Source organism: Enhydra lutris, unplaced genomic scaffold, assembly GCF_002288905.1.
Source record: "Enhydra lutris kenyoni isolate GAN:26980312 unplaced genomic scaffold, ASM228890v2 scaffoldscaffold3, whole genome shotgun sequence".
Taxonomy (NCBI): domain Eukaryota; kingdom Metazoa; phylum Chordata; class Mammalia; order Carnivora; family Mustelidae; genus Enhydra; species Enhydra lutris.
In genome coordinates, this window is record NW_019154087.1 from 9,712,250 (window position 1) to 9,729,727 (window position 17,478).

Sequence of the window (17,478 nt, forward strand, 5' to 3'; positions counted from 1 at the left end):
TTATGGTAAAAGGATAAATTTTAAAGTTTTCAAATCTGATTTTTTTATTAGTGTGTGCATGTGTGTATACACACTTACAGTTTAAGTTGAGTGAATTTCGTAATATACTCCAGACTATTCTGATACATAAACACTTACAACAGGAAGACGTCCATGAACTTTGTACAAATTAACAAGTACAGTAATATCCCAAGGACGTAAGGTAAGCGGATGAATTGACTTGGCTGAACTTTCATTTTCCTTTTTGTCATTTTCCATCCCAACAGCAGTCCACCCAGAGCTGGATGATGTTGACAGTGACAGAACAGGACTTGAAATAACCTCTTCAAAATCCATATACATGTCATCTTCCCCAAAGTAATTTTCCTATAAATATTAAGAACAAACTTCTATTAAAGAGGTATGTAACAATAACTTTTCAACTTAGAGTCTGAGTTTTGTAAACCAAGCATTTCCTTAAACTATTTTATTTAGTTAAAAGTATATGGTCTGCTTCCTTGAAATGAAAAACCAACAACAAAAAAAGATACATATACTTAAGGCATATATACTTACTTGGCTACTTAGCAAATAAACATTCTGTAGCAAAAAACCAAAAAACAAAAACATAAAAAATTACAGAAGTTTATAGTAAAGTTTCATGACAACACCACTTCCAATTATAGCAAAAACTTGCAATTTAGGTCCTAGAGGAAAACTCTGAAAATCTGAAACGTTCAATAGTTTTCAATCTTTCTCAGAGTTCTGAGGCAATAGTACCTAGAGACATCCTTTAAGGGAAGATCAATTCACTAAAAATTAATTTGACTAAATCCAATTAGCTAACTACTACAATCCATATATTCTGGGTGAAATATTTATCAGAAGTGTTTTTAACATCTTAAGTAAGAATCTCCAATTTTGGTTACTGATGAAAAATACATGTGTTATCAATAGTTACCAAAACACCCTTTCACATAATCCATCCTGGCTTCTTCTTTTTTTTTTTTTTTTAAGATTTTATTTATTTATTTGACAGAGAGAGAGAGAGAGATCACAAGTAGGCAGAGAGGCAGGCAGAGAGAGGAGGAAGCAGGCTCACTGCTGAGCAGAGAGCCCGATGCAGGGCTTGATCCCAGGACCCTGAGATCATGACCTGAGCTGAAGGCAGAGGCTTAACCCACTGAGCCACCCAGGTGCCCCCCATCCTGGCTTCTTATGCAAAGTATTTTAACTATTAATATTCTGGTTCCTTTTGTGTCAGAATTTAAATTTATTATTATTTTTTCTTTTTTTAAGGTTTTTATTTAAATTCCACTTAGTTTACACAGTGTAATATTAGTTTCATTGAGTAGGATTTAGTGATTCATCACTTACATACAATACTCAGTGCTCATCACAACTGCCCTCCTTAATGCCCATCATTATTTCACCCATCCCCATACCCACTCCCCTCTGGTAACCATCAGGTTGTTCTCTATAGTGAAGAGTCTGTTTCTTGGTTTGCCTCTCTCTTTTTCTCCCCCCATGCTCATTTGTTTCTTAAATTCTACATATGAGTGAAATCATATGGTATTTGTCTTTCTTGGACTTATTTTAAATGAAATTTTTTTCTTCCCATTATTCTGAATTTAAATTTTATCTATTTGATCTGTTAGTAGTAATCAAAAGCTGTTAAAATATTCCTAACACAGTTAACCATATTTGTTCAATATTAGAAATCAAGTCAGTATTTTGGTAAATTTTGCATTTTATTTATTGACACATTTATTTTCTAGCTAGAATTCTAGTCAATCAATCCGGCCAATTAAATATCTTTTCATAGGAAATGATGTTGAAGGGCTTGCAGTCATTTGGTTAATTAGCGGTGGGACTAATAATAAAATCCCACATCTATGGACTCACAAAACTGATGCATTCTCTATTGTTATCTAGCTCTAATAACACAGGTCCTACTTAGAACCCACCTGACATCTTGATAATTGCCTTTATTATATAACTCTGAAGCATGGAAAAACTCAAGCACAAATATAAATGTAAATAAACATTAGTTTTTATCCTAAATTCTAACATTAAATTTCTAAAACTAAAAATAAATTTCTAATTGATTTCAATCAACATTAAAGATCTAGAAGTACTCAAAGCAGCAGTCCTCAGATCACTTGAGAAGCCTTTTCAAAATACACATGCCATTCTGGTCCTGAAGACAGGTCTAATAGTTTGCAATGGGCATGGATGTCAGAGAAAGAAGAAAAGTAAAATATTTCCTTCAGTGATGTTTATCTACAAATGGCCTCCAGACCCAACCACCTCTACACCCTTCCTCCCTACAAATGATCAATGGAATCAGCGTACAATGTTCATGTTTATTAGCTTTTGACATACTAAGAGTTACCAACAAATCAATAAAAATAAATTATATTCATTTTAGTCAATTTTTAATAATACTACTCTTATTTTTAAAAGATTTTTAAATGATTTCTTATTTTTAAAAGATTTCTTAGAAGTCTCTTAGAAGTCTCTTGCAATTTTTAACCTTAAAAACAGAAGAGATTCCTGTAGATTATTAAAGAGATTCCTGTAGATTATTAAAGATTATTCCTGTAGATTATTAAAGTCAAAAGAAAAATGTTCTCTTGGGCCTCATGTTCAATTTCACTACCAAAACAATCTCCATTTAATTACCTGAAACAAATAACACATAGCAAATTCTTTAGGGAATATTGAATCCCCAAAATAGTAGAGAACATTTGCTAATTTTTATTAAATGTGTCAATGACTGTTTTTAAAGAGTTACAAAACTCTAGGAGTCTTTTATGAGTTACTATATTAGTACATATTGAATATTATAAACAAATGTACTTTTAAATTATAAATCCCTTAAAACATGAGCCTCATGTTAAATGTTTGATGTTGAGTGTGTGGTTTAAGTTTTGTGTGTTTTAGTTTAATTTTGTTTTTTTAGTATGTGAACTCCATCTGCAAAGGTTAACTTCTTGAGGATTCACTAAAAAAATTACCAAAAGGTTGACCAAAGTATAAAGTAACTAATAATATATTATGGCAAACTTTTATGGTATATTAAGATTAATAAATGTACATAAATTTTTACAAGTACAAATAAAAGTTCCATTTCCATTTTATGGTAGGTAGTATGCAAAACTGAACTAACTCTAAAACAAATTCCAAACAACCCCAGAAAAAAAGCAATAACTTATATAATTGAAAAGACGTGTTCTTTTTTCAAGTTTGCAGCATGAATGAATTTAAACACAATAAAGCAAGCTGTATTTCCAACCAACTTAAAAGCTCTTTGAAATTTTATTTTCCTAGAGATATTTTATCATGAGTGTCAAATAAGAGGACACTACCGTTTTTTTCCCCTAGCCTATTTATGCAATAATACCCATTTCTCAAAGAAAAGGAGAAAAAATTACCACTATAGTTAAAAGAAGGGAACTAATAAATTCAGAGAAGCCAGAGAGGGGGAGAAAAAACAACCTACAGGTAGTCTGTTTTCAATATTAATTTTTTTCTAATAAGAAAAACATATATGCCATATATACCAACCCTTAATCCACAGTTACTACTGACTACCACCGACATGCTATCATATTTAGATTCAGATTTTCCTTCTTCCATTAAGAAAAAACGTAATAAGACTAAGAGAAGTCAATTCAGAAGATGTAAACAGTTCCATAAAATATTCTCACAAATTTTAATGCATGTTGTATATATTCTTCTCAAATTTCCTGGTAATAATAATGGTAAGCCTAGTCTCTTTGTGGATTCTGGAAATCAATTTTTCATAAAGAGTCAAACAAATTTGATTTTTTTCTAGTCTATTCAGAATGTCTTGATGCTTAATTTTAGTAACTAAGGAAAATACAATCTCAGTTACATGAATTTTCACATTCTCTTTGTTTTCTTTTATATATACATACATTCTAACACTAAGTAGAATGTAAGTTATGTATTAAATTAGAATACATCTCATTTAGCATGACAGTAAGCTTTCTGGTAGGCAGAAAGAAAAACAGAAGATAAAAAAAAGACAAAGAGTTACTTATATTCCTAATAAAAGGAAGCATGGAGCTCATTGGCCTAGAAAAATTTTTATTTGTCATGTTTTAAATACATATTTTTAAAAATATTTCAAACCTTTAAAATTTTTAGTTTTAATAGCTACTTCATACAAGTTCTACATTAATTTGATGAATGCAAATACTAATATAAACTTTAGTATGACAAACCTTTGACACTACTAAATAGTTGTTATAAAATCTTAACGCATGGAAGAGACTGCATCAAAACCAACTATCAAGAGAGGTTACATTTATGAAGAATTTGTAAAGAAATCTTAAAAAAGGGCATTTACTCCTTTCTCTTTATTCTTTGTTACCATCCTTTTAATTTTGACAAGTATGTATTATGGAATTTTTAAAAGAAAAAAATTGAGGCTCAGTATACATAGAGTGATGCAAAAGAACAGTGATAATACCTCTTAAGTAGTATTCAAAACTGGTATTATATCAATATAACCATCCTCATTTGCTAACTAAATCATTACTTACATTTAAATTAAAATACAGTTCAGTCTCTCCAGGGAAATTATAACTTGAAAATTATACTTTAAATCCTTAATATTCACAAGCAATCCCAAGAAAATAAAATATTGGGAGAAATATTTGAAGAATACTTTGGGTCAAACAAGGGTCACAAGAAAAAAAATGTGTAGGTGTGTGTGTATGTTTGTGCATTTCTCCCCTTTGAATATCTGAAGAATCACTCCTTCAGGAATCTCTCCTAAAACCAAACCAAAACTTTAGATTTCCACAAATATTAAATACATTGTCCCTTGCACCTCTTATCTTAAATTATATCATCTGATGCTTTACAGTAGTTTATATAAGACAGTAACTCAAATATAAAAATTTAAATTAAAAAACCTGTTCAGCTAGCACTTCCAGAGAATCTTTGTTAACAAACCTTGACTGTCTTTCCCTAATTAACCCTGATCATCCTAAACCGTTTCCAGAATTAATTACACCTGTCAGTGTACATTACAGGATTGCCTGTTACCTAAGCATTCAATAACCAAACCTCCACAGTTGTGAAATCACAAAAGGAAGCAAACAAGTAAACACTGACAAAATCAGACTCACACAAAAACCTATCCCACAAATAACTCTACTGCTCATGAATGTTAATGTTTGGACAATTAGTCTCACTTTGTTTATCAGATGTAGTAAAGCATCCAACAGTATGATGAAAATCTAAAGCAAAGTGAATTAGCAAAATCCTGGAAAAATGTAAAATTTCATGGAGTTGCTAAAAGTGATACTGGGTAACTGCTCAAATCACAGGGAAAGCTATCAGTGATAAGTGTAGATAGTGCTGCAAACAAATCTTTGTTTATTACTTAGCATGAAATAAAAGTTTTCTGTTTTTACTGATTACTTAAAGTCAGCTCTTCCTGGTTTTATTTTATTACTCTCAGATGACAAAGTTCTCTTGTACTTCTTTTGCTGTGTTACATTACAATGTGTTAAAATCTCTCCTTATATATGTCTATCCTACTCTATCCTCTAGCTTATTTCCTTGAGAACAGATGCTGTATCATCTCTATCTCCAGCAACTAGCACAATTCCTAGAATATATTAAATGCTAAAAATACAAAATAAAAACTCAACTGAGAAGTACACTATTTTTAATAAATAAGTTTGTAATTAACTCTAGCACTGGAAGTCTAGTCAACATATATTATCTTCAACAACTTTAAACCACCAAAACTGGCTACTTCAGACGGTCTCAATTTTAATTAGATAGTACCCATTTGCCTATGTTTAAAAATGTGTAAGATCTTTTAAAAATCATACCTTTATACATAAGAAGGCATTTAATAGTGGTCCATAAAGAGTTATTTGAGAATCTGGGGAAAGTTCCATTTCTACATGAAGTTTATCAGGTAGAAGTTCTGAGGGATCGATAGGTGGGCGTGAAGATGTAGAAGGAGAAGAAACAACTCTGTCTGATGTTTTCTGGGATGGCCTTAATACAGAAAGCATTGTTTCTTCCATTTCTGATACTGAAAAAAATTAAGGAAAAAAAATTATGGTGGGGAATTTCTCAAAAGTTCTTTACGGAATCATTCTCTAAGAAATTCTATTTTGTAATTTTTCATGAAATCAACTACGATACAGTATCTATAGTATATAATGAAAACGACCTGCCAGACTAAAGTTAAGAATGTGAAATAAAACAGACTTCATTGAAATATGTGTAGAAATACATAAATCAGATGGTATAGAAACAAAGAAAATTTCCTATTAACATTCTCAAGTCCCTGTAATATAAATTCAGGTCACAGTCAGGGCTTTAGCTATACTTGGGCATTAAAGTACAAAGTTGTTTTCACATAAACAGCTATTCAAATGCAGTGTGACATAATCAAGCTCATAAGAAAAGTTATGAAAACTATTTGTACATTTAACTCACTAGAAAAATACAAAGAAAATATCACTTGACTCTAATTTCATTTTGGACCCTGGTAATAAGGTACATAAGCCTCAGGGAAACTGGTATGATATGATAGTTGTGAAAATGCATTAAAAAAACTAACATTTCATGAAGCCAAATGCTTTAAATTTATTTATATCCACATATACTTTATTTGATATTCTAGCTCTTCTGTTTCTAGCTTTGGCAGAACTTGAAAAAATTATTTACTTTCTCTGAACACATTTGTTCAAACCTACAATAACAACATTTATCTCATAGAATTGTAAAGATTAAATGAGATAATGTAAACCAGTAAACAGCCTGCTCTAGTATTTGATACACAGTAAATACTCAATGAAAGTTAGTTTTAATTACGCCAAAAATCCTTAAAGGATTTTTAAATGTTTAAAATTACATCAAATGAATGCATTTCCAAATAAAAAAAATTCTTATACTTTTAATGGCTATCAATCATAAACCAGATGTTTCAAAGTACAAATTATATAAAAAAACACTTACATGATTGTTTTAGTTGCTCATCTGCTTTTTGTGGATAAATTGGATGCCATGTATAATCAATTGTAAGCATGACACTTGGGACAGTCCAGCATTCAACCCAACCAGCTCTTTGAAGAACAAAAATAAAATTCTGGTCAGTTATTTAATTCATTTAACTGTGTACAAACACCACTTACAAATAATCAACTTTATCTTTATTTTTTGAAAAAATCAGAAGAATCTTCTCCACATAGAAACACAAATACTTAAATCACTAATTTTATATACTCACTTTTCTTGTGTAATATTCCGCCATTTTGGTTTAACTGTTTTCTGACCACTTTGACACTCAGCAGGAATACCAGTATCATGAGTCATTTTATTTGAGTGGCAATTCTTTACCAACATAAATAATGAGTATTTACTGGGGTGGCAATCTGGTAGAAATAAATGAAGATCAACATCTTCTCCCTAAAAAATAATTTATAATAACCCAAAGTAAAAAAACAGGTACATAGATATGTTAGGTTTCTATTTATAGCCAAACCTGTTAATAATCATCTTGAGAATAAATTCAAAAGAAAATAAATTTCAAAAGGCAGATTTTATAATCAAGTCAGTTAAATAACTGGGATAAGATTTAACATTGACTAAAACTAAATTCCGCTATTCTTTTTTTTTAAACTAAATTCTGATTAGAAAGTTAAAAAAAAGTAAGGGAATAAACAGCATAGTTTTCACAAAACAGTAAAAAGATTATCTCTATGGGTATCCATGGGTATTTCACATGTAACTCAGTTAAAAAAAAAAAAAATTAAAAATCATCTCACTGAGGAATGCCTGGTGGCTCAGTTGGTTAAGCATCTGCCTTCAGCTCAAGTCATGATCTCAAGGTTGTGAAATTGAGCCCTATGTTGGGCTCCATGCTCAGCACAGTGTCTTCTTGAGTTTCTCTCCCCCCTCCGCTCATGCTCTCTCTCTCTCAAATAAATAAAAATCTTTAAAAAATAAATAAATAAAACCAAAATCATCTCACTGACAATAAGTTCAGGTGGAATATGTTCTGTATTTTATTAAATTTTTTTTAAAGATTTAGCTTAGAGACAGAGAGACAGAGGGAAGAGTGCAGTGGGAGGAGCAGAGGGAGAGAGAAACTCAAGGAGACTCTGTGCTGAGCATGGAGCCCAATGCAGGGCTGGATCTCACGAACCTGAGATTACAACCTGAGCTTAAACTGACTATACCACCCAGGCACCCCTACTTAATTTTTAAAATAGGATTGTTTTGGATTATCAACTGCCTTTGAAGAATTCTGAATTGATATGTTTTCATTTGCCTTCACTTTTCTCCTTGTAGGTCAGTGTCCCAATCTTGTTCATCATGGTGCCTGATTTCTTTTTTGTTTTTTTTTTTTAGATTTCATTATTATAGAATTTAATTTGTTTTTATTTACATTTAAAATTTTTTTATTTAAATTCCAGTTGTTAACATTCGGTATAATATTAGTTTCAGGAGAATTTAGTGATTCATCACTTACATGTAACACCTGGTGCTCAACACAAGTGCCCTTTTTTTTTTTATTAACATATAATGTATTATTTGCCCCAGGGGTACAGGTCTGTGAATCATCAGGCTTACACATTTCACAGCACTCACCAGAGCACATACCATCCCCAATGTCCATAACCCAACCACCCTCTCCATACCCCCACTCCCCGGCAACCCTCAGTTTGTTTTGTGAGATTAAGAGTCTCTTATGGTTTGTCTCCCTCCCAATCCCATCTTGTTCCATTTTTTTCCTTCCCTACTCCCCAACCCCCCCGCCCCGCCTCTCAAGTTCCTCACATCAGAGATATGATATATGATAAATGTCTTCTTCTGATTGACTTATTTCGTTCAGTAAGTGCCCTTAACCTTAATACCTATCACCCACTTAGCCAATCCCCATCCACCTCCTTTCTAGCAACTCTCAGTTCTCAATAGTTAAGTCTATTTTATGGTTTGCATCTCATTTTCTCCCCATAATGTTCATCTGTTTTCTTAAATTCCACATATGAGTGAAATCATATGGTATTTGTCTTTCTCTGACTTATTTCACTTAGCATAATACACTCTAGCTCTATCCACTTCATGGCAAATGACAATATTTCATTCTTTTTGATGGCTGAGTAATATTCCACCATGTATATATACCACACCTCTTTACCCACTTATCAGTCAATGGACATTTGGACCCTTTATAATTTGGTTATTGTTGATAATGTTATAAACACTGGGGTGCCATGATTCCTGATTTCTTAACAGGCAGCACAGCAGAGTGGTTAAGAGAATGAAGCCCTGACTTATACCACTTGGGTTAAAATTCCAATTCAGCTACTCACCAGTCACATGGTAAGTTACATAAATGCAGCTTTTCAGTTTCCTATTTCACAAATGCAGATAACAACTACCTTATGTAAACTGTTCTGAGAATGAAATGAGCTAATACACATAAAGCACTGGAAATTGTATATGTCACACAGAACATGTTTAATAGGTATTGGCAGCTCTTATTGTTGCTATTTTTTAACCATCATAACCTCCATCAATACTAATAACTACTTCTGATTGTTCATACCCTAAAATTAGGTATTCCACAAAATTTCGAACTCATTAGAGCTGCCTTTCAGAAAAAGGAAGAGAGGTATTTGTGGCTATCCCTTGAATTCATGTTTATAATTAGTAACAAAATAAAGGAAAGTGTAAAATCTAGTTCATACACTGTAAACATTGGAGCTAGAAGGGGTTTTCAAAAGAACATGTAAGTTAGCCACAAAGGTTAGAAATGAGCTGGTTAGGAAAATATTCAGCTCTGGGAATTTTCTTTTTATTGCTCAACTCCTCTAAGGGGGAGTTGGGGAACTACAAAAAACAAACAGCAGCATTTCTGTGACACTGAACCTCATGAACAATATGGAGAACTAAAATACTGCAGGATAACAATGGGATAGCGGGGAAAAGTAAAGATAAGCTTTGGGAAATCAAACTTAATAATAAACTAATCAAACTTACTAATAAAGAATTCAAACAATTATACATACTCTTAAAGAGAACTTGGTGTTACACGTAGCTGGAACAAAGTCCGTAAAAGGCAAAGAGAAATCAATGTTTAATGTTTCCCCACAGGCTGCCAGATACACTACAAGAAGAGGAAAAAAAGAGAAAATTTATTTTTAACTTTGATAAAAGTTTAAATAAAAATTGCCTTAAATACATACCTAAGAAAATGAAACATAAAATGCTTAGTCCGATAAAAACTCTTAAGTAATTCTCCAAGAGTATTATAAGACAATGGAAAAAAGATCAATTCTAGTATCTATTAAAACTATAAAATCAACATCAATTTCCACTGTTGTAATTTCTCTTAATGAACAGAATACTTAACCTAATTTTTAAGTTCTTACCATTTTCCTGTTGTTTAGTGGAACAGTCAATCCAATTGTGTTGATTAGCAGCCCAAATCATTTCAAATTGATGAAACATGATTTTAAAATTCCATGTATATGGCACAAATGAAAAAATGTCTGGAGCACTATCACTAGACCAGTCTTGGATTAAATCTAAAATCATGGGAGTGGAAGACAGAAAGCAAAAGTTAACTGAAATTAAGAAAACAAAATATAAATATTCTAACACCAGTCAAAAATGATTTTTCTTTCACAACTAAAAAGAACTTTTATACTGAAATACTAAAAGAAGATTAAGATACAGGTGATTTAATAGCAAACCAATGTTTACGTACTAATTATTCACAGATCCAAATAAGAGCAATTTTATGCGTTTTATATACCCATTTATTTTCAATTTTTATACCTATTATTTATTAGAGAAACTTTAGAAGATAAAAGAAAAAAAAATAATCACTTGATAATCCACTACCCAAATATCCAGCATTGTGGATATCTTTCCTTCTAGTTTTACTTTCTATGTAGTTTTTTACACTATTCTAGATGTACATATTTCATATATTGCTTTTTCTCACTGAACTCAAAATTTCTCCATGTTATTTCACAAACATTAACAAAAACTTTAATAACAGTTCAATAAGGAGATTTGCCAGGATTTACTTAACCATTTAGTAATCTTGGACATTTAGACTCTTTCCAAATTTTTGTTATATATAATTTTATATATATTTTCATGGAAGATATTTTATATAATCAGGATTACTTTGTCAGTATAGATTCCAGAAGTAGAATGGCTAGGTCAAAGTCTATAAAGTTTTTCAAAGCTACTATAAATTACAGAATTGCTTTCTAAGAATAGTGAAACCATTTATACTCCTACCAGAAATATATGCTTGACTTATCTATTTCATTGTACCTTCTCCTGCATTATACTTCCTTCTACCTTCCCCTCCCCCTGTCCCTTGTCCCTCCCTCTTTCTCTTTCTCTCTGGGGGAGTGAGAGGATGTAGCTTCGGAATTAACTGATCACTAAGAACTGTTAACTCATTTTAGCTGAACTTCCTAACTACAAGTAGGGTTGAGCATTTTTTCATGTTGTTTTACTGACTAAATAAATACCTACAGAGTGTCTTCTGTGTGCCAGACTCTGTTCTAGACTCTGGGAATATAATGGTGAACACAAACGTGGCCCTGTTAGTATTTATAGTCAATAATCTCTGATTTCTGATTTGTTGTACTGCCAGTTTGTATGGTTTTAAGTCTTGCAGTTTAAAATTATTCATTTACTTAGTCTGCCTATCCTCTGGTACCTTTTTTTTTAATCCCGATAGGCAAAAACTCTTTATATAAAGATATTAGCACTAATCTAAAACAGTGGTTTTACTTTTTCTTCAGGCATTCATGTCACTTATATGCTTATACTCCCAGCAATCATATCTTTCAGTACATGGTCTCCTCCTTAAGGTGTCAAGTTCATCTCTATATACCCATAATATATAACAGTGCTATGCATATAAAATTAGAACTTTGTATATATGAGACAGAAAAATGAATAGAAACAGTATTTAGCACAGTTTGACAGCAGACAGTTCTGGGTTTAAATTCTGTCTTTACCATTTTACTAGCAATGTAATCTTAAATGAATAACACAAATGCTATTGGTTTTCTCTTTTACAAAATGAGGACAACTTCACAGACTTATGGTGAGAACTGAAATTACATGTGTCAAGTTTTAGCACAGTAACTGCCACAGGGTAAGCATTCTAGGTACGGAAGCATTTATAATTAAAGATATTCTAAAGAAAATAATAGGTAAAAATAATTAAATATTTGAAGTAGTTTCTTTGGATTTTAAATGAGGTCTTTAAACTGAAAGATATTACATTCAATAATGAAATCAGAAGTCAAATTTATCTAACATAATATATGAACGCATTTAAAATTTAGCTGCAATGTACAAAAGCTTGCGCACATTAAAAATCCCTCTCTTAATAAAATGGCAAAATAATACATTAAATATCAAATATCAGTAATTTAAATTAATATAAATAAGCTGCAGAATTTTATATCAATCAATTGAATATGGTAATTAACCTGTTCTATGAATAAAGGAAAACTCCACTTGACAATTTTAAGTGTTTTTTATTTCACTGAACAAGCAATCACATGGTTCATCATACTGTATACTATCTATGCTTACTATAAACTTTTACTTCCCCATGCCACCCTACCTAACAACTTTATAACTTTCTAACTTAATTCTTTAGCACAATGGCTAGCAATGGAGAGATACCCAAGTCATCTCTGGAATTAATTCTCTGGCATTAACCAACTCTACAGTATAAACTTATCATTAGTCAAGCTGATTTTCTCACTTTTCTTCTTCACCAACATTTTTAGTTCTGCACTTTTACTCAAACTATAATGAACATGCTTTAGAATGTTCTATGGAGACAAACTATGCAAATTATCAGTTAATATTACTGAGTTCATTATACAAAGATCATTTCAGATGTTACAGTCTTCCCCTTACCTTCTCTGATTACTAAGGTCATAGCCATTTCCTCTGCATTCATGTCTTACATGCGTTTGTTATTTTCAGTTCATGCTAGCAAAATATATATACTGTTTTGTATTGCTTAATTTTCTGAGTATAGTGCACATGCCAATAAACTTGGGACTGATAAATAATACAAAACAAGAAATGCCCATAAACTGACATGCCCATAAATTCTCTGTGGGCTGAGATCATGGTTTAAATTTGTTTTGAATCATTATTAGTAAGAGACTTTAAACTTACATTGGTTCCATTTATCTACTTTACACTTCTAGTTAAAAAATTGAGATATAGGGGCGCCTGGGTGGCTCAGTGGGTTAAGCCTCTGCCTTCGGCTCAGCTCATGATCCCAAGGTCCTGGGATGGAGCCCCGCATCGCATCGGGCTCTCTACTCAGCAGGGAGCCATTTCTACCCCCCTCGCTCTCTGCCTGCCTCTCTGCCTACTTGTGATCTCTGTCAAATAAATAAGTAATATCTTTAAAAAAAAAAAAAAAAGATTGAGATATAATTGCTAGTAAACACAAATTCAAATAATCCACAAATCATCTTAGGAAACCAATGTAATTTTATAAGGTTATTAGCTAATTTCTATTTTAACAAGTCTTACTCATTTTTTCTTCCATATTTTATTTGAATTTTCAAAATATTCTGCAGTATAGTCTCATTACCACTTTATACAATATCTTTACTGATAAATATTTTAAAATAAGGTAAAATATTTTTACTAGCTTCAACAACTATATTTAGTATGTATTTCTCTTTAAACCAAAAGTTGGTTTATGTATGTATGTTCCATACATACATCTCATTAGCAGATGGTCTTATCAAATAATTTAAAAAAGGAAGCAGTTAATTCATGACTGCCTTACCCATTTAGACAACAAATTTTTTTAAGTTATTAAGTTGTGATGAGCACTGGGTGTTGTATGGATGTGGTGAATCCCTGTATTTTGTGCCTGAAACTAATATTACACTGTATGTTAACTAAATGGAATTTAAATAAAAACTTAAAAAAAAAGTTATTAAGTTGGTAATCTAAACATTTACCTGGATAAAACTCATGTACAACTCACTTTATAATTATGTTGGTAGGCAAATACCTCATAAAATATTAGTCAGTTGTACTGGAACTTTGTAATACTGTTAACCATTGTCTTCTCCTCCTCCTTATCAGAGTAGATTTAAATCAATTTCAATATTAGCAGAAGAGACTTCACTTCTGCCTCTGCCTTACATCTTTTATTCCTGAGATTCTTTTTTATATTTATCATGAAGTTCTCTTTGCCCCACACTAAAATCTGTTAAGAACAACTTTATCAGGACACCTGGGTAGCTCAGTTGGTTAAGCGTCTATCTGCCTTTGGCTCAGGTCATGAGGCCAGGATCCTAGAATTGAGCTCTGCATTGGGCTCTTTGCTCAGTGGGGAGTCTACTTCTCCCTCTGTCTACTGCACCCTGGTTGTGCTCTCTCTCTCTTTCTCTCTGTCAAAAAAATAAATTAAAAAGAAAAAAACAACTTTATGTAATAATTGGCATAAGAATGGCTACTGAGGAATATTAGGCATGCCCTCACACCAAATTAGGTCATTCGCTTTCTGCAGAATTCTGTCAATGGGGAAACAGAAAACTGAGAACAGAGAAAAGCAATTCAAACACTATGACCAAGTATGTTCACCACCAGGCTAACCATGTTACTCTCTAATAGTCATCCTTTTTAGAGAATAAGTAAGGTTTTAAAGGATTCTAAAAAGCAATAGAAAAAATATGAATAAAAGCTACAGCTGTAAAATCTGGATTATGAGAACTTAAGTTTTGTATCTTTCAATTTTCTTTAAATTTCTCCAAATAAATTTTAGGGGAAAAAAAAAAGTGAACTGCAATATGTATAGGCTTAGAGGTTAGAAATAAAATAATTTAGGAAAAAAAGAAAAAAATTTTAAGATTTTATTTATTTATTGGAGAGAGAGAGTGGCAAGCAAGCAAGGTAGCAAGCATGGGGCAGGGAGGGGAGAGGGGAAGAGGGTTAGAGGGAGAAGCAGACTCCCCACTGAGCAGGGAACCCAATGTGGGGCTGAGATCATGACCTGAGCCAAAGGCAGATGCTTAACTGACTGAGTCACCCAGGTACCGAAAATAATTTAAGGAAAACATGGTTGTAACAGAAAATGTGCACTTGTCTATTTGAAAGTGACTAGTACATTGCTCAGTCTAAATTAAAGTGTTACTACAAAGTTAAAAATTTTAAATCTTGAGGAAGTATCTACTCCAACTATTCTTAGCACTGCTAAAGTCTAAGAATGTGAAATGTCTGGAATAAAAACAATGTGAAGGATTAAATGCTTGAAAATAGGAACCTATTTTAAAAGGTTAGCAAAGTTATAAAATACAAAACCTTAAGTGAGAGAGATATGGCTACTGTCGAAGAAACTAAATATAATAGATTCTTGAGCCAGAGGACTTGGGTTGGAACACTAGCTCGACAGACTTACTAGTTGTGTGACCCTGGACAAACTGCTTGACCACTCTGTAACTTACTTTCCTCATCTGTAAAACAAGGATAACAATAATATCGATCTCAGGAATTATTATAAGGATTCAACAATTCAATATGTGCAAATTGCTTAGAACAAAGACAGACACATAATACACACTGTGAATTTTAGCTATTTTTTAAAAATAAATTGAGCAGTACTTATTCAATGTTCGGCTTCACTGACGAAAGTTTAACTTGCCAGGGATTTTGTTACAAATTCTACTACTGGGACCCCGACTCAAGCCTTGAAGAATTATATAACTTCAAGAATTTAGAAGCTTTCTATCTAGTTCCCACAATAAATTTCCCAATCAAACTAGAAAACAAATATAAAACACTTATGATTGAACATATTTGTAGTAATGGCTTTATACAATGCCCAAACTCTAACAATAGCAAAATTAGGGTAGAAATTATTATCTCTATTTCACAGATAAGGAAACAGAAGGTAAGATAATTAGATAATTTGGCCAACATCATATTGCTAGTAAGTAACGTAAGGGCAGGACTATCTATGTATACCTACCACCATAGCCCCAAATATCTAATAGTACTCAGCACAGCTCCAATGTTTGTAAATGACTGGTGGGTACAGGGAAGGATGGAGGAATGGATGGATGGATGGATAGATGGATAAATGTAGTAATCAGTAAACCAAATATTAGGTGCTCTGGGGTAGCCACTGACCCTGGCAAATTAGCCCAACTCTGTTAAACTAAACTTTCTATGGGAAGGTTCTATAAATGCAACTTATTTTTATGTAGTCATATATATGTTAGTCAGAGACCAAGACTGCATGCTTCTAAACCCATGAAATATGAGTAGCTATCATAATATGCTTCAAGAAATAAAGGAATTTTTTCCAACTAATGATAACATCAACTCAATATCCATGCCAATGGAAAGAAGTAGGAGTTCCAAATACAAAAATAACATACCCTTGTGCACTGTTGGTGGGAATGTAAACTGGTACAGCCACTATGGAAAACTGTATGGAGGTTCCTCAAAAACTTAAAACAGAAGTACCATATGATCCAATAATTCCACTATTGGGTATTTACTCAAAGAAAATAAAACGCTAATTCGAAAAACTGTATGCATCCGTTTATTGCAGCATTATTTACAACAGCCAAGATATGGAAGCAAACTAAATGTCAACAATAGAATAAAGATGTGGTGTGTGTTGATGTACAGACACACAAACACACAAAAATACACAAGAATATTAAACAGCCATAAAAAGGAATAAAATTTTGCCATGTGCAACAACATTTCACTTACATGTGACATCTAACAAACAAAACAAACAAAAAGCAGAAAAAGACCCATAAATAGAGAAAACAAACTCTTGGTGCTCAGAGGGGAAGAGGGTAAAGAGATGAGAAAAATAGGTAAAGGGGAGTGGGAGGTAGAGGCTTCCAGTTACGAACCAAGGAAGTCTCTGCAACAAAAGGCATGGCATAAGGAACATAGTCAGTGGTGTTGTAGTAGTACTCTATGGTGACAGATGGTAGCTATACTTGTGGTGAGCACAGAGTTGTTGAATCATTATGTTGTACAACCAAAACTAATGTAACGTGTCAACCATACTTCAATAAAATAAAAAAATAACATACTTGGCTATCTGAATATACCGCTTGTGGATTGATTACATAATTGAAACAAAATAATGAAACTATGCTGATGCCTAATTCAGGCAAAGAAAGAAACTGATTCATCCTCCCCAAATTATCCCCTACTATGATGACACAAAGCACCAGCCTAAGATGAATTCTTTCATTTTTTTGTAAGCCCAATTTTGGGTTGATATTTCCCTTGTTTGCAGTAAAAGAGAACACAAAATACCTATATTTAAATTTTCCCTTTTATATTCTTAGCCCAAAAGGAAGTGTAAAAAAAAAAGTATGAACTCTACCAGAAAATCCCCATGTTGAATCTAAAGACAAAACATACTGAATGTAA

At 32.3% G+C, this 17,478-nt stretch overlaps 1 protein-coding gene across 2 annotated transcripts in view; it reads right to left on the reverse strand.

Annotated features, from left to right (window-relative positions):
- Positions 1-17,478, reverse strand: part of LOC111153399 (KIAA1109 ortholog) — a 197,955-nt gene that overhangs the window by 145,052 nt on the left and 35,425 nt on the right. For both annotated transcript variants that reach the window (XM_022512407.1, XM_022512417.1), the window contains exons 14-19: positions 10,422-10,577; positions 10,059-10,156; positions 7,271-7,449; positions 7,000-7,106; positions 5,859-6,067; positions 139-366 (exon numbers count right to left, since the gene is read on the reverse strand). In XM_022512407.1, the coding sequence (XP_022368115.1) occupies positions 139-366; positions 5,859-6,067; positions 7,000-7,106; positions 7,271-7,449; positions 10,059-10,156; positions 10,422-10,577 (977 nt within the window). The remainder of the gene's footprint in view (positions 1-138; positions 367-5,858; positions 6,068-6,999; positions 7,107-7,270; positions 7,450-10,058; positions 10,157-10,421; positions 10,578-17,478) is intronic.